Here is a 23,392-nt window from a genome sequence, read left to right on the forward strand (position 1 = left end):
TTATTTTGTGTGTGTGCGCGCGCGTGTGTGCATGAGCATGTGTATGTCACAGCGTGTGTGAAGAAATTAGAAGACAACCTGAGGGACTTGTTTTCCTTCTATTGTGTGGGTCCCAGAGATTGAACTCAGGTCCTCAGGCTTGGAGGCAGACACCCTTACCCACTGATTCACCTCACTAGCCCGACCGTAGAAGACTTAGAAGTTCTGCCAAGAGATCCTGCGGGTCACAGAGTCTGACAACAGTTGCCCTCCACCAGGTTTTGAAGAGAGAAGAGGTTGGAGATCTACTGAGCAACGCCAACCACAGATTTGAAGGTGGTAGGCAGGTAGGGGTGTGCGCGCGCACACACTCGAGTGTGACTTCCATTCCAGGCCTTGTGGTGCAGGCTTGTATCCCACCTGTTTAAGAAGCTGAGGCTGAGGCTGAAGGAAAGCAAATTGAAGGCCTATTTGGGTCACAGGCTAAGCTCTGGGCCAGCATATAGGCAACTTAGAACATTTAGAAATAAAAAGTAAAAAGGAGGCTGGGGATCAGCAAGATGGTTCAGTGACTGAGATATTCACTGCTAAGCCTGATAACCTGAGTTCAACACCCAGGACCCATATGCACGCATGCATGCATGTGCACACAGGTGCGTGTGTGTGTGCACACACCCCTACCACTAGATCCCAGAGGACTCTTGGACCCACATCTGGACACCCCGTCTGAGACAGCACCTTGTCGTGAAAGCTGATGTGAATGAAGTCCCTGTACTGCAGCCCGGTCGTCTTCAGGATGGAGGCAAAGTGGCAGTTGTGCTGGTCCCCTTCAACTGCATCATACTCCGTCTCTCTGCTTCTGCAACTGAAGGGAAGACAAAGAGCTGACTGGCAGTCTGGGCCCCCAGCCAGAGCACAGTGATCCCCCTCTAGGATTTATCTAGAAAATTCAGGGTGGGGGAGGGTTGACCACTTCTAAGACATTCTAAGAACAGTTTCTCAAGTAGCAGGGAATGGAATCCATGGTCTTACACATGGGGTAAACACTTTTTCACTGAGCTACATTCCTGACTCTTCTTTCCTTCTTTTCTTTCATGTCTCTATGTGTGTGCGCACATGTGCATGCCCATGCATTCATTCATTCATCTCTGTGTGTGCGCGCACATGTGCATGCCCATGCATGCATTCATTCATTCATCTCTGTGTGTCTGTGTGCACATGTGCATGCCCACGCATGCATGCATTCATTCATCTGTATGAGTGTGCACATGTGCATGCCCGTGCATGCATGCATTCATCTGTGTGCACATGTGCATGCCCATGCATTCATTCATTCATTCGTTCGTTCGTTCATCTGTGTGTGCACATGTGCATGTCCATGCATTCATTTATTTCTGTGTGTGTGCGCGCACATGTGCATGCCTATGCATTCATTCATTTCTGTGTGTGTGTGCACATGTGTAGGCCCGTGCATTCATTCATTCATTCATTCATCTCTGTGTGCACATGTGCATGCCCATGCATCCATGGAGGCCAGAGGAGGTCATGGAATTTCCTACTCTGTCATTCTGTGTTAATTCCTTTGAGACAGAGCTTCTCACTGAACTGGAGCTAGGCTGGAGGCCAGCAAGCCCCAGGGATCCTCCTGTCTCTCTACCTCACCGCTACCACAGGGGACACAGGCAGAGTCTGAACAAGATTTTTCATGTGGATGAGGGGCTTTGAGCTCCAGGCCTCCTGCTTGAACAGCAAGCACTTCACTGACCGAGACACCTCTTCAGCCCCATTACCAGTAAAGACACAAGGATTGCTTGCCAATGTGACTTCAGAAGCACTGGGGATCAAGCTTGAGAACAAACTGCCCTGTGGCTGGGTTCAAGGGCTTGCAGAGGGTGAAAGTGGCAGAAATACGATATGGGAAAGATCATGCCAAATTTCTGTGTCGGGTCAAGAAAATGGGCACCTGCTGCCAAGTCTCTCCCTGGGATGAGATCTACATGACAGATGAAGAGAATAAACTCCTACAAGTTGTCCTCTGCTCTGACATCCATGGACACACACACACAAATGTAATTTAACTTTTTTTCTTGAACTGTCAAACTGTCGACCAGGAAGTCCTGCAGGCCGCAATACTCCAGAGGGATGGACGCCAAGCACTTAGATCTTAGTTTCTAATTAGCATCTCCACCTTGCAGGGTGAAGGGCAGAAACCACTCCAGGGCAAGCAAAGGATGCAATTTCAACTCCTTTCATCAGGGACCTTCCATCAAAGCCAAGGTGGTTCAGTGGGTAAAGGTGCGTGGTGAGTGATTTCACACGAGTTCCCTCCCAGAGCCCACGGTGAGGCAGGAGGAGGTCGGAAGACGTTTGCTGTGGCATACACGTACCCACACACATCTCAGGCACATGTTAATGATAAATAAAACCTGAAATATTTCCATCAGAAATGCAGGAAGAGGCCATGTGTGGCGGCATGAGCCCGTAACCCTAGCACTTGGGAAGTGGAGGCAGGAGGATCAGGAGGCCAAGGGTATCCTTGGCTACATGACATACTGCCTCAAAATCATCAAAAGACAAAACAGGTAACTAGGGAAGTGCTCAGAAAGTGACAGGGACCCATCAAAAGGACACAGGAACCAGTCTGCACAGTCAGGCCGGGGCATGTGAATACCAAATACTAATTATAGAAATGACAGTAATGAACCATGGCTGTGGATGCAGCAAGAAGCATGTGTTGGAACTGATACCAAGGATCTTGCTGCACAGCAGTAGAAATGGTGATTTGAGAAAAACAGCAAGTTCCCACCCACTCTAGTCATGACTGACTGAAGTAAGAACAAAGGGTTGCTAAATCTGGACCTGGTGGCTGAGGGCTCGGCTTCATGTGAAGATGCTTTCCTAGCATGAGCAAGGCCTGGGTTCAAGCAGCAAGGAAAAGAGTAGGGTTGGTGAGGTGGTTTAGTAGGTAGAGAGCACAGGCTGTGCAAGTAAGAGGATCAGAGTTCGAATCCACAGAACCCATGCCTTGTGCCAGGCGAGGCTGTGAAAGTCCTGGAACCCAGCACTGTGAGGTGATGGGTGGAGATAGGAGGATGGCTGGGACTACCAGCCACCAGCTTAGCTCCAGACTCAGGGAAAGACCCTGTCCTGAGAGAATAAAGTAGAGAGAAGGACAGCAGGACACAGACATCCTCCTCTGGTCTCCAAACTCTACACACACATGTGAACATGCATACGCGTTTGGACATATACCACTGTCAGATATTACACACATACACATTATTGCGTATTCAAGTTACCAGAGAGAAGGACAGGACACAGACTCCAAACCCACACACACGCATGTGAACATGCATACATGTTTGGACATATACCACTGTCAGATATTACACACATACACATTATTGCGTATTCAAGTTACCAGTCAGTTAGCAATCAATTGAGTATTGATTTGTATAATTTTACTACAATGAATATCCTGAGGAAATTCAGCCAAGTTGTTAGCAGACCTTTATCCATTAAGTATGAGATGTTAGCCCAGTGGGAAAGGTCCCTGCCGCCAAGCCTGATATGAGTCTGAATCCCAAGACCCACAGTGGGTGATAATAGTTCCTCAAAATTCCTCCTGCCTTCAGAGATTGAACATTTTCCAGACCATGCGATCAAGTTAATAATATGCCCTGAAAAGGCAGGCATGGTGGCGCATGCCTTTCACCCAGCACTCAACCTGCTGAAGTCTAACCCGCTCTTGAGAGGACCGACCTCAATATGCTTGTATTTCCCATGTAATCAGCATCTACAACCTAAGCCAAACGCATAGCTCCACTCTCTCTTGTTTGGTTTTTGAGACAGGGTTTCTCTGTGTAACAGTCCTGGCTGTCCTGAACCTCACTCTATAGAGCAGGCTGGCCTTGAACTCAGAGAATTCTGCCAGCCTCTGCCTCCCAAGTGCTGGGTTTAATAGCATGCGCCACCACTGCCTGGCCGCATAGCTCTACCCTTAAACTATTTACTCTTCCATGCTGGCCCAGAATAACATAGGTATGTGTGTGCTGTGGTAACCATTTGCTGAAGCTGCCAACAGGTTGAGAGTGACCTTACACGTTGACGATCCTATGAATGCTGGAAACAACACGTAGATAAAGGGTGACATCTTGCATGGTTCTGAGCGCTGTTCTGGGTCAGCTGGGGTCAGTAAAGCTTTTTCAGAAGTTGCAAGTGTCAGGCGTGGCACACGCCTTTAATCCCGGCATTCGGGAGGCAGAGGCGGCAGCCTCATCTCTATGATGAGTTTCTTTCAGGCTAGTCAGGACAAACATAGTGAGACCTCAAAACTTAGAGCTAAAGCATGTGGTCTCAGGACACAGTCACAGCTCCAGAAAGATTCTAGGAAAAGGACTTAAGACTCCATTGTATTCTTGGACGCTTTCTCTTAGAGAGAAACTCCATGAGAGGCTCACACTAGGCCGACCTACCAGTCACCACCAATCCTGCAGAGCCCGGTGAACGGGTTTCTGTAGATGTAGAGGGGCCATCCGTAGGCGGCGGCTGCAAACGGCATGAAGTGATGGCAGTTCTCCACTTCGGCGTCCAAGTCGGCTTCCTGGGGAAGAGAAGGGAAAAAGCCTTTCTGTGCGTGGCATCCATGCAAGGGATGAACCCGGAGATCTGCACGTCCCACAACCCGAGCCTCAGGTGTCTACCCGTTAGAACCATGTTTGCTGGACCCACCCAGCTAGCTGGTCCTCCAGCCTCCAAGAGTCCCCTACCTCCAGCTCCCATCTTGCTGTAGGAGTCCCAGGATCACAGAAGTGCTCCATTATGTGAATTGGGGGGGTCCCCACACTTGTGAAGCAAGCCGCTTAGCCTGCTGGGTCACCCCCACCCTCACACCAAGACCTTAGTCTTGAGCCCCACCTTCTAACCCTTCCTGTTTTTCCTCCTTGACTCTTGAACATTCCTTTTCTCCCCATGTGTATTTGTGGGGTACCTGCGTGCATGTGTGTTCACAGGGTGTGAGCACCTGTATGTGCATCTGTGTGCATATGGACACCCAAGGCTCACATCGAGAATCTTCACTCTCCCACCTTATTTGCCAAGGCAGAGTCTTTACCTCAAACCCAGAGGTCACTGACTTGAGTCGTCTCCCTAGCCAGCTTGCCTGAAGGCTACCCCACCCCCACCTTCACCTCCCAAGACTGTAATTACAGATGGGTCAGCACACCCAGCCAGCATTTACATGGGTTCTGAGGACCCCAACTCCAGCCCTCACAGCTGTGTGGCAAGTTCGTAACAGCTGAGCTGTCTCTCCAGTCTTTTGTAGGGAGGAAACTGGTTTTTTTGTTTTGTTTTGTTTTGAAGACAGGATCTGTGTACCCTGGCTGTCCTGTCCTGGACCTTGCTTGCTATGTAGACTAGGCTAGTTTAGAACTCAGAGATCTACCTGCTTCTACCTCCTGAGTGCTAGAATCGAAAGCATGTGCCACCACAGCCAGCACTTGTTTCTTGAGACAAGGTCTCCCTATGTATCTCTGGCTGGCTGGGAACTCTCGGATCCACCTGCTTCTAAACAGCCACCGGTGGACTCTACCGGAACTGTGGCGAGGGAGGAAGGCAGGGGTCCCTGGTGAGTCTTCTGGCTCCTGCCAGAAGTTCCTGCCTAGAGTTCTTCATGGCTTTCCACGCTGGACATGGGCGCTTTCAACACCTGGACGAGGCGCACCACTGGGGGAGGGTTTTGAGGTTTCAGAAGATCAACACCATTCCCAGAAGCTTTTTGTCTCACGGTTGTATCTCAAGATGTGAGCTCTCAGCTTCTACTCCAGCACCACGCCTGCTAGCTGCTGCTGACACTCATGAGCTCTAGACCTCCACAACTGTAAGCCCCCAATAGATGCTTTCCTTCGTAAGTTACCTTGGTCCTAGTGTATTATCACAGCAACAGAAAAGGTAACTAAGACACGGATTCCTGCCTGGAGGACTCCACAGCTTTCGACACCAGGGACACAGGTGCAGTCACTGCCAGCAGAGGCAGAGAGAAACACAGTCTGTGGTTTCTCTGCCATAGACTCTATGTGTTATTTTTCTGTTTTATTGTTTTGTTTTTGAGGCTCTGGGAACATGGCTCAGTGGTGGTACATGTGCCAAGTATGTATAAGATGGGGTTCCACACCCAGCAATACGAGAAGGGAAGGAGGAAGAGAGAGAGAAGAGAGGAAAAGGGAGAGAGGGAAGGAAAGAAACGAGTGAGTTAGTTTTGTCCCTTCTACTGTGTAGCCCGGGATGGCCTGGAACTCACAATCCCCCTGCCTCTGCCTCCTACTGCCGGAATGCAGACATACACTTCCAGGCTTGGCATGACTTTGTCTTTGGAAAACAAAGATTCATGGCAGAAAAAAATTTCACCAAGCAAAGCCTGAGCTGTTTCTGCTTCCTAGACCTGGAGAAGAAAACACACTCTGAGGTGACTTAGGCCCCATCCCAGAAGGAATTCTTCTGGAATATAGGACCAAATGTTGACTTCCCTACAGCGCAACCTAGACAATAAGATGGAAGTGGGCTTCCTGTGCCTGGAATCTAGGTGAGAAAGTTGGGTTTCCAGTCCAAAGACTACTGAAACTGTTCTTGGCTACTTCTGCCTCTTCTCCCTTCTCCCATCTGTCCCTGTCTCCCTCTCATTCCTTCCCTTCCCTCACCTTCTCTCCTCTTACACAGGGTCTATGTCTAGCCTGGGGCTCACTACATAGCCCAGGCTAGCCTCCTACTCACAATCCTTCTGCTTCCTCCTCCTGGGTGTCCCACGGCCTGCTTTAGCTGTATGACTCTGAAGGTCTACATAGACGCACGAATGTTGGCGGTGTTGTCATTACCTGAGACTGCCCTGGAAAGTGGGTGACGACCTCCTGAGGCTCCAGGCTGCTGCTGATATTGTCCTGTTGCTGGTGGAGAAGGGTGAAGCCTGCTGCAATATCACTGGGCACCAGGTCTGTGTCCTGGGTGGGAAAGCACAATGGCCTGCCGTAAAAACCCATCAGATGGTCCAGAAACCTCTTAGCATTCAATTAGACAGAGTTCACACACAGGCTCATTACATAGAAAAAGGTATTTATTATTTTCTGTGTGTCTGGGACAGTCTCGTGGAGCTTAGGATGGCCTCCAGCTCACTAAGTAGTTAAAGATGGCCTGGGATTCCAGACCCTCCTGCCTCCACTTCCCAAGTATAAGCATGAGCCACCACACCCAGCTTAGATGCACACATCCATGCATACCACATGAGTGGGGGAGCCCCCAGAGGCTACAAGTGTGGGATCCCCTGGAGCTGGAGTCACGGGCATTTGTGAGTTAAACCAGTGTGAGCACTGGAACTGAATCCAGGTGTTCTGTAAGAGCAGGAGCTTTAACCACTGGGCAGTCCCTCCTTTCCCTTAAAGATCCTTTAAAGAGCATTTTCCTTTGCGGGATTCCTCCTAGATGTGAGCTTAGCATTTTTTCCTATCTTGTCCTCAAACAAATATCTAGATTGATCATTTTATCAAAATTTGATTTTTTGATCATTTTATCAAAATTTGATTTTAAGTGACTTAATAACTATTTTTGTTTTTAAAAAAATGTGTGTCTGTGTGCAAGTGCACACATGTCAGAGTGCATGTGTGACGGTCACAGGACAACTTCCACGGGCTGGTTCTCTCCTGAGGCAGGGTCTCTCTGTTTATACTTGCTGAACTCTGTACTCTGGGCTAGCTAGCCTGTGAGCTTCTATCCTAACCATAGGTGTGTTTATGCTTACGTGCACAGGATCAGAGGTGTGCACCACTATGCCTGGCATTCTCATTTCTTAAGCTGATGGGAAGTTTGCATTGATACATACTCTGAGGCAGATTCATGAGGTTGAACATATGATTACTGGGTACACTGTGCCAAGAAAGAAATCAGAAACTAGTAAAACACTAGTGAGACTTCTCATGTAAACAAATCTGGAAGTTAGAAATCCCCTATTAGCTGGGCTTGGTGGTACATGCCTAGAACTGTAGGACCCAGACGGCTGAGGCATGAGGATAGCAAGTTCAAGACCAGTCTGAGCTATACAATGAGTCCTTGTGTCAAAAAGTGGGAGAAGGAGGGAGAGGAAGAAGGAGGGAGGGCAGGCAGGCAAGCATCGGCAGGCCACAGATGAATGGCCCGGGGGTAAAGACACTTGCTGTCAAGCCTGACGACCTGAGTCTGATCCCCAGAACCCAGAGTTGGAGAGAACCAACTCCTGCATGTTGTCCTTGGGCCTCCACCTATGTCATACAGGTGTTCACACACAAAATAAACGGAACTAAAAACAAAATAGACTAAAGGGAATTTCCACCAGTAGCAGGATTTTCTAGTCCACAGGAAGGACCACTGGGCCTCTGATGGACAAAGGACGCGTGAAGCCTTGGGTTCCACCTCCAGCCCTGCATAAAACCTGTCTTGGTTAATCCCAGCACTTGGGAGGCAGAGGCAGGCGGATCTCTGTGAGTTCGAGACCAGCCTGGTCTACAAGAGCTAGTTCCAGGACAGGCTCCAAAACCACAGAGAAACCCTGTCTCGAAAAACCAAAAAAAAAAAACAAACCTGTCTTGGACCAGGTGGTGGCAGCAACAGCACTAGGGAGGTAGAGGCGGGAGGATCTTTGAGTTTGAGGCCAGCTTGGTCTACAGCCAGGGCTAGAGAGAAATTCAGTCTCAAAACACCACCACCAACACCAACAAAACAAAACAAAACTGTCTTGGTGGAGCACACCTGTGATCTCCGCACCCAGGAGACAGAGGCAGAAGGTCCAGGATTTCAAGGCCCCCCCTCAGTTACATAATTAGTTTAAGATCAGCCTCAGCTACAGCCGCAGGAGACTGGTAGTGACTCGGTACCTTCTCTTCTCTTCTGGATATCTTGAGATTGGGCTGAACCACTCCTGTAAGATGTAGGAGGGTGGCTCAGTGGGTCAGAGTACCTGTTGCTCTTGTAGAAGGCAGTTCAGTTCCCAGCACCCCATCAGGTGGTCTCACAACTCCATGTAACTCCAGGTCCTGGGGAACCGATACCCTCTTCTGCCCTCCATGGGGTACCTGCATGCACGCAGCACACGCTCACACAGATGCTAGTAATAAAAATCAAATTAAAAAAAAAAACGCTTTACAGGCACACCTCGCAGCGTCCTGTCCCATGTCGCCATGCGACCTCTCAACAGTTACAAGTCAGAGCAAGCGGAGACAGGAAGGTGCATAGGATGTCAAAATGAATCTTCTCTTTCACTTGGTTTCAGTACCAAAAATAACAGTTATGAGACATCATTACACAAACACACGGAGATGTGAGAAAAATGAGCATGTCCAAGTCCTCAGGCAACTCATCCTGGAACAGCGACTCCCTTGGCACCTCCGTCACTAGTCACGGAAAGGGGTGGCAAGTATTTAAATTCCTTTCTACATTTTTTGTGTGTTTGTGTGTGTGTGTGTATAGAGGTCAGAGGACAATGTGGGGCCTAGGGACTGAACTCAGGTCACCAATCTTGGCAGCAATCGTACTTACCTACTGAGCCATCTTGTGGAAATGAGAAATTGCTTTCTGATACTCCCCTGCCTGTACGTGTCTACCTGTTGACTGCGCCGGATGGAGGAGACATAAGAAGACAACTAGCAAATTCTTTCCTAATGGACATGTTGTGTTACTTAGTTCCTAGTGTCAATGAAAGGACACACCTGGCTGTGAAGAGAAGGGCCGAGTGCTGGGCTGGGGCTCAGCGAGTATAGCACATGCCAAGATGCATAAAGCCCTGGGTTCCATCCTTAGCACCAAATAAACTGGGGTGGGGGAGCATGCCTGCAATCCCAGCACTGAAGAGGTAGTTGAAGGAGGATCAGAAGTTCCAGATCATCCTTGGCCACACAGTCAGTTCCCGGTCATCCTGGGTTACAGGAGACCCCTGCCCCAACAAAGCAAAACAAACAAGAGGCAGTAAAGGCTTGGCCATCCTTGCGGTTAACTGCCGCCTGCCAAGCCCGCCCAGGCAGTGTACTGGAACCCCATGCCCAAGGGGTCCAGGTCCTCAAAGCCACATTATAGTTGCTCACGTGGCAGCATGCTCAGCTTCCCACGGAGGACTTTACAGAAACAGGGAAAGAGACCACAGCAGATCCCTCTGCTTACAGAGAAGTAGGTGGAGAAAAGGTCGGCCATGCTGGAAAAAGCGACCCTCGCGTTGTCGTCCTGCACCACGCAGCAGCAACAGAACATCACTCTGGTCTCCCACACGCTTTTGGCCGCTGTCTTCAGGCCAGTCAACAGCTGGTTTGAGTTGTTACTGTCCAGGTGCTCGGGGCAGCCCGGGGGATGTGGAGACGTCATGCCGCCCAGCGGATCAAAGACAAAGAAGATGGTGACCATGGTGGCAGCCATGACAATCCAACTGCAAGAGTAAAGCATGGGAAAGGCTTGGTGAATGAGGAGGCGGGGTGGCCTGAGTCCCCTGCAAACACACAAACTAAGCCTGCTTCTGCACTGCCAAAGGAGAGGCAGAACTCTGAGAACCCCACTGAGACAAGCAGTTTTCTTTTTTTTTTGGTTTTTCAAGACAGGGTTTCTCTGTAGCTTTGGTGCCTGTCCCAGAACTAGCTCTTGTAGACCAGGCTGGCCTCGAACTCCCAGAGATCCGCCTGCCTCTGCCTCCCGAGTGCTGGGATTAAAGGCGTGCGCCACCACCGCCCGGCGACAAGCAGTTTTCTTCTGGAAAGCTCTCTGAGGGTCAGAGAGAGGGCTCAGGAGGTAAAGGTGCTTTTGGACCTGCCTGAGGACCTGCATTTGATCTCCAGGGACCACATGATAGAAGGAGAAAATCAATTCTTGCAGGTTATTCTCTAACTTCCAAGATGTGCCATGTCATACACACACGTACACACATATGACTAACTACACAAATAAATATAGAAAAAGAAAGACATGAGTCCACAGCTAACCAAAGTCCCACAAAGGCCAGAGCTCTGAGAGGAAAGCCCAGAAAGGACACAAAGGGCTGAGTGGGGGGCAGCACTGTAGCCTGGGCACAGACACCACTAGAACTAGTTCTCCAGGAGCCCCTGACCGTAATCCAGCTCCCCTCCGTGTCCGGGGGTCTGCAGAGTAAAACTGAAGAGTTTCCACATTATCGAACACTCCAATAGGTGCCCCCGACCCACACGTACCCATTTCTGTTTGTGTGTGTGCTGTAGTGGGTGTGTGCATGTGTGTAGAGGTCAGTGGTTAACCTTGAGGAGTCTCTACCAACACATACCATACTTACTGAGCATAGAGCCCAATGACGGGGCTAGGCTGCCATGTCCACCACTCAAAGTGCTAGGAATCTGAACTAATTCCTACTGCTCTCATGACTGCTCCACTTCCTCAGCCTGAACTGTTTCTACACTTCCCACAGTGTGCAAGGCCCTGTGTGTTCTCCTTCTCCACCACAATGATGCAACACAGATGCTGCCGTCCCTGCATGCCTGCCTGCCTGCCTGCCTCAGGGATGGCAGCACCAGCACCAGCCTCTGCTTCTTTATTCATAACAAAAAGGGACAAAACTAGACTACTGTTAAGATCTTTAGCTTGGCCGGGTGGCGGTGGCGCACGCCTTTAATCCCAGCACTTGGGAGGCAGAGGCAGGCGGAGCTCTGTGAGTTCGAGACCAGCCTGGTCTACAAGAGCTAGTTCCACGACAGGCTCCAAAACCACAGAGAACCCTGTCTCGAAAAACCAAAAAAAAAAAAAAAAAAAAGATCTTTAGCTTGGTGGTGAGAGGGCTCAGGGCTCAGGGGATACAGGCATCTGCTGCTCAAGCCTGACGTCCCAAGTTCAATACCTGGGACCCACGTGGCTGAACTGACTTCCACCAAGTTGCTCTCTGACCTCCGCATGTGCAATAGAATATAACCATACTTCCCCACATAAATAAACAAATGTAAAAAAATTAAAAAACTTTTTTAGTAAAGAAGATGTGAAAACTGCATTATAACCCTTATCAGACCGCCAGGCGGTGGTGGTGCACACCTTTGATCCCAGCGTCTGGGAGGCAGAGGCAGGAGAACTCACAGATCTCAGTGAGTTGAAGCCAGTCTGGTGTACAGAGTTCCAGGACAGCCAGGGCCACACAGAGAAACCCTGTCTCAAACAAACAAGCTTTATTAGACTATTATACACCATCTCAATTCCTGACACTGGTTCTCCTGACCTTTAACCTCCACCCTTTCCTTTGGCTGTGGGCTTCTCTCTGTGTAAGATTTATTTATTTTTATATTATGCATGTATGTGTGTCTGTGTGCATATGCATGTGGGCACAGGTGCCCTTGGAAACCAGAAGAGGGCATCCCTAGATGCTGGAATTACAGGCAGCTGTGAGCCTTCTGATGCAGGTGCTGGGAACCAAACTCAGGTTTCTCAAGAACAGCAAGTGTTCTTAACCACTGGGTCATCTCTCTAGTACCTGCCCCCCCCCCTTTAAAGAATTTATTTACTTATTTTATCTGTGTATATATGAGCTGAGAAGTAGCTAGGGCTCCCCTGAACTCAATGCTCTTGGCCGCTGTCTTCAGCCGGTCAACAACTGGCTGCATGAAAGAAGGTATCCTCCTTGATCAATTTCCACCTTCTTCCTTTAAGGAGGATCTCTTCCTCTGAACCTGGGGCTCATGCGTTCTGGGCTAGGCTGGAAGGCTGGAAGCCCCAGGGATTCTCCTGTCCCCAGAGGTGAACATGGGAGGCCTAGTTTTTTGCACGGATGCTAGGAACTGGGCTTCGGTCCTCACAGTAGCATGGCAAGGACTAGTAGCTGCTGCGCTGTCTCTCCAGTCCCTACAGAAAAGTGAGGATTGGGAAGAAAGTGAACACTCACAAATGTAAGCTGGAAGAGGAGTTGTTTCTCACGGTCTAAAAGCCATCCTTAAGTTTTCATGAATTACTCAGAAAACCCCCACTCTGTGTTAGAAAGTCCCCGGGACATCAGGGTGTTACACTGCTCGGAAACACACCTGAGAAGCCAAGAAAAGCAGGGAGACCTCACCTGACAATGACGGTGGTGATGATGCCAATCACAACTGTCTTGTCACATTGGATACCTTTTGCTACCCAGAAGGCCCCCAGAGAAGCCCAGACCATCTCTGGCAGGAAGAGCGCCAGGCGGACATAAAGCAGCTTAGCCATAGACTTCCGAGGTCCAGGGTTACAAATGGTTCCTGAAACACAGAAAAGAATGAACTGCTCACGAGCCTCCCAAGATGCAGAGCTGCCTGTCTGCAAGAAGACAGCTGGGGGCGTGGGGAGCTGGAGACATGGCTCAGCTGATACAAGCTCCTGCCACAGAAGTATGAGGACGTGAGCTTAGATTCCAGCATCCACATGGAAGCTGAAAGGTGGCGTGCGTGTGTCTGTAACCGAGGGCTGGTAGGAGTGGTCCCTAAAGCCCACTGGCCAACCAGCCTAGCTGAATCAGATTCACTGAGACCCAGTCTCAAAAGGTAAGGTGGGGCGTGACTGAAGACCTCCCCATGATGCTTATATGCACCCGTAAGTACACACACACACACACACACACACACACACACACACACACACACTCTACATGAGCTGGAAAGACTGCTTAGCAGTTAAGATCATGCACTGCTCTTGCCAAGGACCTGAAATTGGTTCTCAACACCTATAGCAGGCAGCTCACAACCCCACATAAATATCTCCAGTTTCAGGGGATCTGACCCCTCTAGCCTCCATGGGCACCTGCATTCACACATAAACCACACACATTCACACACACATAATTTAAACGTAAAGTCAATCTTAAAAAGAAAAGAATATGGGCAGTGGTGGCACACGCCTTTAATCCCAGCACTCGGGAGGCAGAGGCAGGCGGATCTCTATGAGTTCGAGACCAGCCTGGTCTACAAGAGCTAGTTCCAGGACAGGCTCCAAAGTCACAGAGAAACCCTGTCTTGAAAAAACCAAAAAAAAAAAAAAAAAAAAAGAACTTTAAAAAGAAAAGAATATAGCTACTGAACATCTCTGCATTTTGCTGTACCCACCATCGGGCTCCTTATACTTGGTGACATGTGCCAAAATTAGAAAGCAAGCAATAATGCCGAGTGGTTCTGGCGCACGCCTTTAATTCCAGCACTCGGGAGGCAGAGGCTGGTGGAGCTCTGTGAGTTCGAGACCAGCCTGGTCCACAGAGCTAGTTCCAGGACAGTCAGGGTTACACAGAGAAACCCTATCTTGAAAAACCAAAAAGGAGCGAAAAAAAGCAAAACAAAAAGAACAGAAAGCACGTGACAAATTGAGGGATGGGAGCCTGACAGAAGCTTCAGGTCCACCTCTCAGACTCACTCAGAGTTACGACCGCGTCTGGGCTACATAATCACTGCCCAAACTGGAATACTCCTGAGAACTGAGAGTGGCACCGTGGGTAATTACACTACAGCAACCGGCATTCCGGAGGGCTGCCCCAGGCAGGAAGGGAGACAGTCACCCAGATAATAGCCAGGAAAATAAGCTTCCCACCTACTGAACACCTTACCAAATATTTGTACTGCTAAATACTTTAACATCAATTATGCTCTAATTCTCACAAATTACGGGCGAGTCATTAACTCATCTTACAAATGAAGAAATTGAGGCTCAGAAGATACATGTGGTGTGTATATATGTGTTTGTGTGTGGTGTATATGTGGTATCTATGTGTGTGTTGGGTGTGTGGTGTTATGTTTGGTGTGTGTGTGGTATGTGTGTGTGGTATATATGTGGTGTGTACATGAGTGGTGTGTGTGTGTGTCCACTATCTCCCATGGAAGCCAGAGAGGAATGCTGGGTGCTTTTCTCTTTCACTCTTCACCTTGTTTCTAAAAAGGATTTATTTTATTTTTAATTACGTGCACGTGTCTGTATGGGGAAATGGCACGCCAGGTACACACAGTAAAGCCAGAGGCTTTAGAAACCCTTGACCTGGAGCTGCAGGCAGTTGTGAAATGCCCAGTGTAAGTGCTGGGTGTTGAACTGGGATCCTCTGCAAGACCTCTGAGTCATTTCTCCAGCCCTTCCACGCTTTAGCTTCTGAGGAAGGGTCTCTCACTTCTTATCAGTTCTCTAGGCTGGCTGGCCAATGAGCTCCAGGTGTCTGCCTGGCTCCACTCTGCCACACTGGGATTACAGGTGTACGATGGGAACAAATCACGGATTTAAAATGTTAGTGCTGGGGGATGGCTCAGCGAAGGGCACCTGCAGCTCTTGCAGAGACCCTGAGTTTGGTTCCCAGCACCCACCTGACCACCACACTGACCTCCAGTCCCGGGGCCCTGATGCCCCTTCTGCCTTCTACAGGTACTCCCACAGATGTGGCATCCCCCACACAGACACTCACACATAATTAAAAACTAAAAATAACTCTTTAGTGCTGGACACGACAGCACACACCGTTAACCCCTGAACTTGGATGTAAGTTCAAGGACAATCTAGACGACATAGCAAGTTTCATGCCAGCTGGGGTAACATGGAGAGACCCTGTCTCTAACAAGCATAGAACAATTTTTTTAAAAAAAAAAATTTAACTATGCACTATCAAGCCTCCTGCTTGGCATTTACACTGTAATTGGTTTTTAAATTTTCATTTACATGTATTTATTGTGTGTGAGCACATGTGTGACATGGCACAGAAGAGGAGGTCGGGGACACCTGCCAGAGTCGGCTTCCTCCTCTCAGAGGTCCCAGGCTGGGCACAGCAGCCCCTTACCCTGCCGAGTCTGGCTGGCCTCACGGCATTCTCACTCTTCCTCTCTGAGGAACAAAGGAAGCCCGTCACTATGGAACAGTGGCTGAGACCCTAGAAAAACAGGAACCCAGGCCTGTGCTGGACTGGTAGGGTACTAAATATGGACACATTCTAACATGGTCAGCAGCATCAGCGATTGGGACTTCCACATAAAAGCCTCTGACCCAACATTTACCAAATACATAGGCGGACAAAGAAACGAAAGAGATGGAATGCATTTAACTTCCTGGAAGATGAACGAGATACTGAAGGAAGCTGCATCTACCTAGAGAAACACTGCTTTAAATTCTTGGACAATGTCATGTATATGTGTGGAACATTTTGGTCACTACCCCTCCTTGCTTCTCCCACTCCTTCTGGGACCCCTTCTTCCTGAGAAGTCCCCTCCTAGCTTCGTAGCTTTTGCTTTGTTTTGCTTGTTTGTGATTCACCGAGTTTAACTAGGGTGACTGCTTAGGCACGGGCAGGGAGTTATTCCCCGGAACACGGGCAGTTTACCAGGGGCTACATCATTGAAGAAAAATGACTCCCCCTCCTTCAGCAACCATTAACTGCCAGCGGTCCCTGAGCTAGAGGTGGGGTCCTCATGAATCCCTCCCCACCCTGTGACAGAATGTTGATGGCCTCATCTGGTTTAGATCTTAGAAAAACACATTTTTAAAGACAAAGTTCCATTCTGTAAACCAGGCTGGCCTTGAACACACAAGAGATCTGCCTGCCTCTGCCTCCAGAGTGCTGGAACTAAAGGTGTGCACTACCATGTCTGGCTAGAAAAACACTTTTATTTCCATATTTACTTTTCCTCCTCAGGATAAATAGGCTGGCAGAGATCCCCGGTTACTTAGCAGATATTCTAATTTGATGACTCTAACCTTCAGAGACACTGCTGTATTAGGCTGTACTTAACAAAGACTTCCTAAAGTGACCCAAGGTCCCTGCCTGAAAACAACAAAGAGAAAGTCTATGCCACAGATTTGTGAATGACAGACACCTTAGCCACTGCAGCCATCTTCTCTGACACAGAAGTTGAGCTATGAGCTCTTCAGACACAAACAGAGAGACAAAGGACCCTACCCAGACATGGTGGATAGCAGTCCTCACATGAATGGGTTCTTCTGTTAAAACCAGCAGCCTTGAATGCAGACCATCCTCAGTTACCCCCTATATAGTAGCAACTGTAGGGTTTCATGGGGGGAAGTTCTGGAGGTACGAGCCTTTGATCCTTGCCCTCAATTGGGAAGCTGAATAGCACCCTGAGTTTGGGCTAGCCTGGGCTACACAGCAATATCCTGAAGAAGCAAAGAAAACACCACAACAAAAGCAAAATTGTCCTTAACTATGCCACACATATCTATGACTATGAAAAAGAATCATCTTGGCCCTTCTTTCCACAAACTATACAAGGAAGGTCACAACTACTCCTGTGTGTATGCAAACATACAGATAAAAATCAATTAATACACACACATTGTCACACCGGCCTCCCCAAAGGTTTGGCTAAATACATCCCCACCAACAAATCAAGCTGCTTATTCATTTCCAGCTCCTGATGCAATGATGCGCTTATTTTAATGTGTGTGTGTGTGTGTGTGTGTGTGCGTGTGTGTGAGAGAGAGTGTGTGTTTGAGTCTGAATCAATTTATTTATTTATTTATTTATTTATTTATTTATTTATTTATTTATTTTGTGTTTTTGAGACAGGGTTTCTCTGTAGCTTTGGAACCTGTCCTGGAACTAGCTCTTGTAGACCAGGCTGGCCTCAGACTCACAAAGATCCTCCTGCCTCTGCCTCCCGAGTGCTGGGATTAAAGGTGTGCGCCACCACCGCCCTGCGAGTCTGAACCTTTCAAAAAATAAGAAGTCTTCCTATATCCTTCAGGCCTTTACTATTGTTCTACTGACCCAGGGTTCTTCCCTTATTTCCTACGGAAGCCTCACTGCTGGGTCTGGTGGCCATGCCTGTGATCCTGTGCTAGGCAGGCAAACCCACCGCAGTTTCAGGCCAGACTTCATCTCAGAAAGACCTGGGTTCTGACTCAGGTGGAAGGGGTTTGCCTCCTATACATGCATGAGGCCCTAGGTTCAATCCCTATTGATGCAAAAAAAAAAAAAAAAAAAAAAAAAAATGAAAGAAAGAGAAAAGGGCTATATCCATCCATCCATCCATCCATCCATCCATCCATCCATCCATCCATCCATCCATCTATCCCTGTATGTACCAAGGAAATTACCCCTTTTCCCCCATGTGCTACAACCTCCCCACACCTTTTCTTTAATTTTCTTCATTAAAATTTGTGTGTGTGGTGTGTGCATGCATGTATGTATAATTTTATTTTTTGAGACAGAATCTTACTATGTAGCCCTGGCTGGTCTGAAATTTGCTATTTAGAACAGGCTGGCCTCAAACTCAAGAGTCATGTACCTCTACCTCCCTGAGCACTAGGTTTAAAGTCGTGAGCCACTGTGCCCTTAAGAAGTTTTTTCTTTAAACATTTATTTGTGTGTGGTGGACATTGTGTGTTGTCACACATTTGTGGAGGTCAGAGGACAACTTGTGGGGTAGGTTCTCTCCTACTGCGCAGGTCACGGCACGATCATCAGTACAGGCTGCAAACACCTTTACCCACTGGGCCATCTCACTAGCCAAAAATCTTAGCCGCGGCACTGACTTTGTTTACTCACTCATGTTTCAAGGCAGGATTTTACTACGTAGCTGCGACCGTACACTTACAGCAGTCCTCCTGCTTCTGGCTCCTATGTGCTTAGACTACAGGAATGATCAGCAGCATGTGGCTGACACTTTAGCAAAACGTGTTACTTATACCAAGAGCAATTAAAGGAACTAACTTGGGGGTCTGGGGTGGTACTGAGGCTACTGAGCTCATCCCCAGGGTCTGAACTAAACTTTTTTTCTTTTCTTCTCCCCCTCCCCCCAATCCCCACCCCCTGACAGAGTTTCTCTGTGTAGCGCTGGCTGCCCTGGAACTCGCTCTGTAGACAGAGGCTGCAAACTCAGAGATCTGTCTGTCTCTGCCTCCCAAGTTCTAGGATTAAAGGTATTTGCCACCACAGCCCAGCTAAACATATTTTAAATTTCATTTTTATTCTTGTATTTGAGCCCCCCTCCGTGTACACTGTGTGCATGCAAAGCCAGTAGAGACCAGTAGATTGCATGAGACGCCAGGAATTAGGATTACAGAACATTATGAGCCACCTCGTGTGGGCGCTGCAAACAATTGTGTAAGAGTAGGAAGTGTGGGGTGGAGAAATCGCTCAGAGGTTAAGAGCACTGGTGTCTCTTCCAGAGGACCTGAGTTTAATTCCCAGCAACCACATGGTGGCTCACAACCATCTATAATGAGATCTGGTGCCCTCTTCTGGTATGCAGCAAACATGCAGGCTGAACACTGTATATATAAAAAAATAAATCTTTAAAAAAATTTCAATTCAAACTTGGACAGGAAGGACCTGTATCAGCTAACACTGGACATGCAGGTACGGGTAGGACAGAGGTCAGGGCTTCTCCAGGACAATCTCCTGTGTCTGCTCATCTTGGCTGTGAGTGGAGACAGCCCCACCCAGAAGAAAAATAAAATCATGCCTTGGTTTGTTGCCAGGACCTTAGGAGGCAGGGTAAACTTTGCCCTAGGAAAGGAATTTTGACAACACCCTGCCAAAAAATTAGGTGGAGAATGATTCAGGGAGGCAGTCAATGGCGTCAATCTCCGGCTTTCACACGTGTGCAAATGTCCACACAAATGTGTACATACACCACATACACAAAGAAGAAAATACTCTGATGTCAACTGTAGTGACAGCTTTTCAATTATGGAAACAGTCGGAACCTTAGTGAAGGGCTGGGGAGATGGCTCAGTGAAGAGCACCTGCTGCTCTTGCAGAGGACCTGTGCCTGGTTCAGAGCACCTGTGTGGCGTGGTTGACTACCACCTGTGTGGAGCTCACTACACATGTGTGGCGTGGTTGACTACCACCTGTGTGGCGTGGCTGACTACCACCTGTGTGGCGTGGCTGACTACCACCTGTGTGGCGTGGCTGACTACCACCTGTGTGGCATGGTTGACGACATGTGGCATGGTTGACTACCACCTGTGTGGCATGGTTGACTACCACCTGTGTGGCGTGGTTGACTACCACCTGTGTGGCGTGGTTCACTACCACCTGTGTGGCGTGGTTGACTACCACCTGTGTGGCGTGGTTCACTACCACCTGTGTGGCGTGGTTCACTACCACCTGTGTGGCGTGGTTCATTACCACCTGTGTGGCGTGGTTGACTACCACCTGCAACTCCAGGTCCAGGCTATCCGATCCAGTGCCCCGTTCTGACCACAGCAGGCACTTACAAGCATGTGGTTATCCACACACACAAACCCACACACAATCTTAGAAGGAAAAAAGACACTGAATATACTCTGAAAGGGTGGACTGTATGCTATACAAATGGTATCGCAGTATGGCTGTTAAGATAAAAACCCGGCTTCACGCAGAAAACGTGGCTCTTTACCTCTCATGCTGACACACACCATGGCCAACACGGTGCATATGATAACTGCCAGGAGAACAAGCAGAACAATCAAGTAGGTGCTGAGCAAGGCTCCACCAGGACAGTCCAGCTTCCTCCTATGCACGAGATACAACGTCAGACTGGCGATCCATCTGCGGACAAAGGAGAAAGTGGGTTCATAAAACAAGAATATGAGGAATAAAGGGAGTTAATATTCTCCAACGCAAGGGTAAGGTTCAGTGTGGAATGTAATTTCCATCAATAAAAAGTCCACCCAGAGCCGGACTGCTGGCACACACGTGGTTTTCTGCTCTTATTTTATATCTACTGCAATCCAGGAACTGGGCACGCCTGTAATCCCAGTACCCGAGAGGCAGTGGCAGGAGGATTATAAATCAGGCCTGAGCCTGAGTTCCAAGACCCTGCACAAGGAGTCTCCGTTTAAAAAGCAAATAGGCAGGGCTGCAAAGACAGCTCCGAGACAAAGAGCACTGGCTGTCTTTCCAGAGGTCCCGAGTTCAAAACCCAGCAACCACATAGTGGCTCACGACTAAAGAGATAAAGAGATGTGGTGCCTCTTATGGAATGCAGGCATACATGCAGGCATACATGCAGGCACAATACTGTATGCATAAAAAATGAATAAATCTTTAAAAAACACACAAAGGCTGGGGATATAGCTCAGTTAGTAGGGTGTTTACCTGGTGTGCAGGAGCTCTCAGATTCAATCCCAAAGATATACACTAAGTGTGCACACCTGCAACCCCAGCACTGGGGAGGTGGAGGCAGGGGGATGAGAAGTTCAAGATCATTCCCCCACACACAGTAGAATTTGAGGCAAACAAGAGATATAGAAGACCCTATCACAAAGCAAAGCCTAGGCAAGCATACATAAGGGTTCTGCAGGAAAACACCTGAACACCTGCCATGACTTAGAACCATGTCTGGAAACCACAGGCTGTGTTGCTGAACTAGTCACAGGACGATTTGTACACATATAGTAATGTGCAGTATAGCCTACCACAGTCCAAAACCAAGCACGCACAAAGGAAATTATGAAAATAACTGATACATTCAAAAGAGAAGCCCTGCGGGCTCCTGGGTACATTTTGTAATTCTGCAGTGAACAGTGATACTGCACAGACCTCCAGCAGGTAAATTCACCCTTGGGGTATGTCAGTAGAGGACAGCACCACTTAGCAAGAATGTTCGCTTTTTAAAATTACATTTATTTACTCTTTGCTTGGGGAGGAGTGTCATGGCATGCCTGCAGAGGGAGGTCGGAGCACAACTCGAAGGTCAGTTTTCTTCTTCCACCTGGGGATACAACTCCGGTCACTGGGCTTGGCAGCAAGCACCTGTACCCATTGAGAGATCTTGCTGCCCAAGATTGTTCTAGTAAAGATTCAAACTCCAAGCCGGGTGGTGGTGGCCCATGCCCTTAATCCCAGCACCCAGGAGGCAGAGGCAGATGGATCTCTGGGAGTTCGAGGCCAGCCGGGTCTACAGAGCTAGTTCCAGGACAGGCGCCAAAGCTACAGAGAAACCGTGTCTCCCGCCACCACCCCCCCCCCTTCAAAGATTCAAATTTCAAAGCCCTAAGAGGCATCATTCCAGGTGATGGGGATTTAGCTCCGTTGTAAACCACTTGCCTAGCAGGCATGAATGAGGCTGGGCTCAAGCATTAGAGGGAAAAAACGAAGGATTGCTCTGGGTAGCTTTTCTTTTCTCAAGATAGGTCTTGTGCAGCCCAGTTGCCCTCAATACGTATCCAAGAGTGAATTTGAACTCCTGATCCTCTTGCTGACACTCCCCAGTCCTGGGATTACAGGTGTGCACCGCCACCACGAGTTTTGTGTGGTGCGGGGGATCCAGGCAAGGGCCTCATGCATGCGAGGTGAGCACTCTACCAAAATGAGTTACACCCCCCAGGTCCTAGGTAACTTTTTCTGTCCGTTTTGCAAACACCAAGGCTCCGTGTTTGGAAATAACGGCAAAACGATCTGAGAAAAACCCAGCCCTTAGAAGCAGAAAGTTCCTAGAAAGAGCTTCTGTGTTCCCATTCCTTTCCTACTTGAGAATGCTTTTTCCTAAGAACGCTATTCCTCGTTGCCAGGCATGCCAGGAGCTGACTTCGCGCACTAGTGCCGTTTCCCACTGAGCGTGGCTACGTTTTGCAAAACCAACCTATTATACTGGTTTCTGTGAATTGCTCTGAAATTGTAATTGCTCAAATGTTTGTTTTTGTAGAGACAGGTTACTTCGCTACCCGCCCAGCAAAAAACACGGAGTGATGCAAAGTTCCAAAGCCGGGCTCCCGAAAGGAGAGACCTGGAGGCTACGGATTTTTGGATGCTCACGCTTCCCTCACGCTCCCAGTGCCAGGGTTCCGCGCCGCACCCTAGCGCTCGTGCCCCGCGGCGCTGCAGGACCGGGACACCTGTCAAATGCACAAAGCGACTGCGCCTACGGTCTAGGTGCAGACAGACCGAGCTCGGCAGGCGCGGCTACCGTTAAGCACCGAGGAGGGGCGACTTGGATCGCCTTCTGCCCTCCCGCCCGCACGACGGCCTCACTTACGACAGCACACGCAGGAACAGCTCAAAAGTCCCGGGGAACACCAGGTCGTCGCTGGCCAGGGACCAGCGCCGCCCGAACAGCACCATACCCGGCATGGTGCACCTCCTACTGAGCCGCCCTGAGTCGCGCGCACCCTTCTGACTCCGTGGGCGGCCAGGGCCTCAGGGCGCGCAGGCGCACGTTTAAGTAAAGGCTCGCGCATGCGCCCTCTGGCCCGAGGCCTGAGCACGCGCATTGATTAGCACGCCGCCTTCTTGGCTTGCTTCTCAGATCCGCTGGCCCGGAAGTTAGCTTCTTGCCATCGACTGCGGGTCGGAGGGTGTGTGAGGTTTGTTCCGATGTGGTCATTTCTGTTTAACAGATAAAGATTCAGAAGACCTGGAAAGACTGCTCTCCCCACACTGCCGCGGCCGCTAATGGCGAAGCTGGGACTTATGCTTGGGTCCCTGAATCTTCTAAGCTTGGGGCGACTTTACTGTCATTTGTGGTTCCTTAGGACTCAA

At 49.0% G+C, this 23,392-nt stretch overlaps 1 protein-coding gene across 3 annotated transcripts in view; it reads right to left on the reverse strand.

Moving 5' to 3' along the window:
- The window catches only part of Daglb (diacylglycerol lipase beta), a 36,233-nt gene extending 13,200 nt beyond the window's left edge, over window positions 1–23,033 (reverse strand). The window contains exons 1-7 of one of the 3 annotated variants that reach the window (XM_057765523.1): window positions 22,890–23,033; window positions 20,310–20,461; window positions 13,037–13,208; window positions 10,153–10,411; window positions 6,849–6,971; window positions 4,455–4,582; window positions 718–844 (exon numbers count right to left, since the gene is read on the reverse strand). In XM_057765523.1, coding sequence (XP_057621506.1) covers window positions 718–844; window positions 4,455–4,582; window positions 6,849–6,971; window positions 10,153–10,411; window positions 13,037–13,208; window positions 20,310–20,461; window positions 22,890–22,984 — 1,056 coding nt within the window. In that variant the 5' untranslated portion in view covers window positions 22,985–23,033. The remainder of the gene's footprint in view (window positions 1–717; window positions 845–4,454; window positions 4,583–6,848; window positions 6,972–10,152; window positions 10,412–13,036; window positions 13,209–20,309; window positions 20,462–22,889) is intronic. The other 2 variants (XM_057765524.1, XM_057765525.1) reach the window with 2 other exon arrangements.
- Between the last annotated feature and the right edge of the window lie 359 nt (window positions 23,034–23,392).

Source organism: Chionomys nivalis, chromosome 3 (genome assembly GCF_950005125.1).
Source record: "Chionomys nivalis chromosome 3, mChiNiv1.1, whole genome shotgun sequence".
In the NCBI taxonomy this organism is placed as follows: Eukaryota; Metazoa; Chordata; class Mammalia; order Rodentia; family Cricetidae; genus Chionomys; species Chionomys nivalis.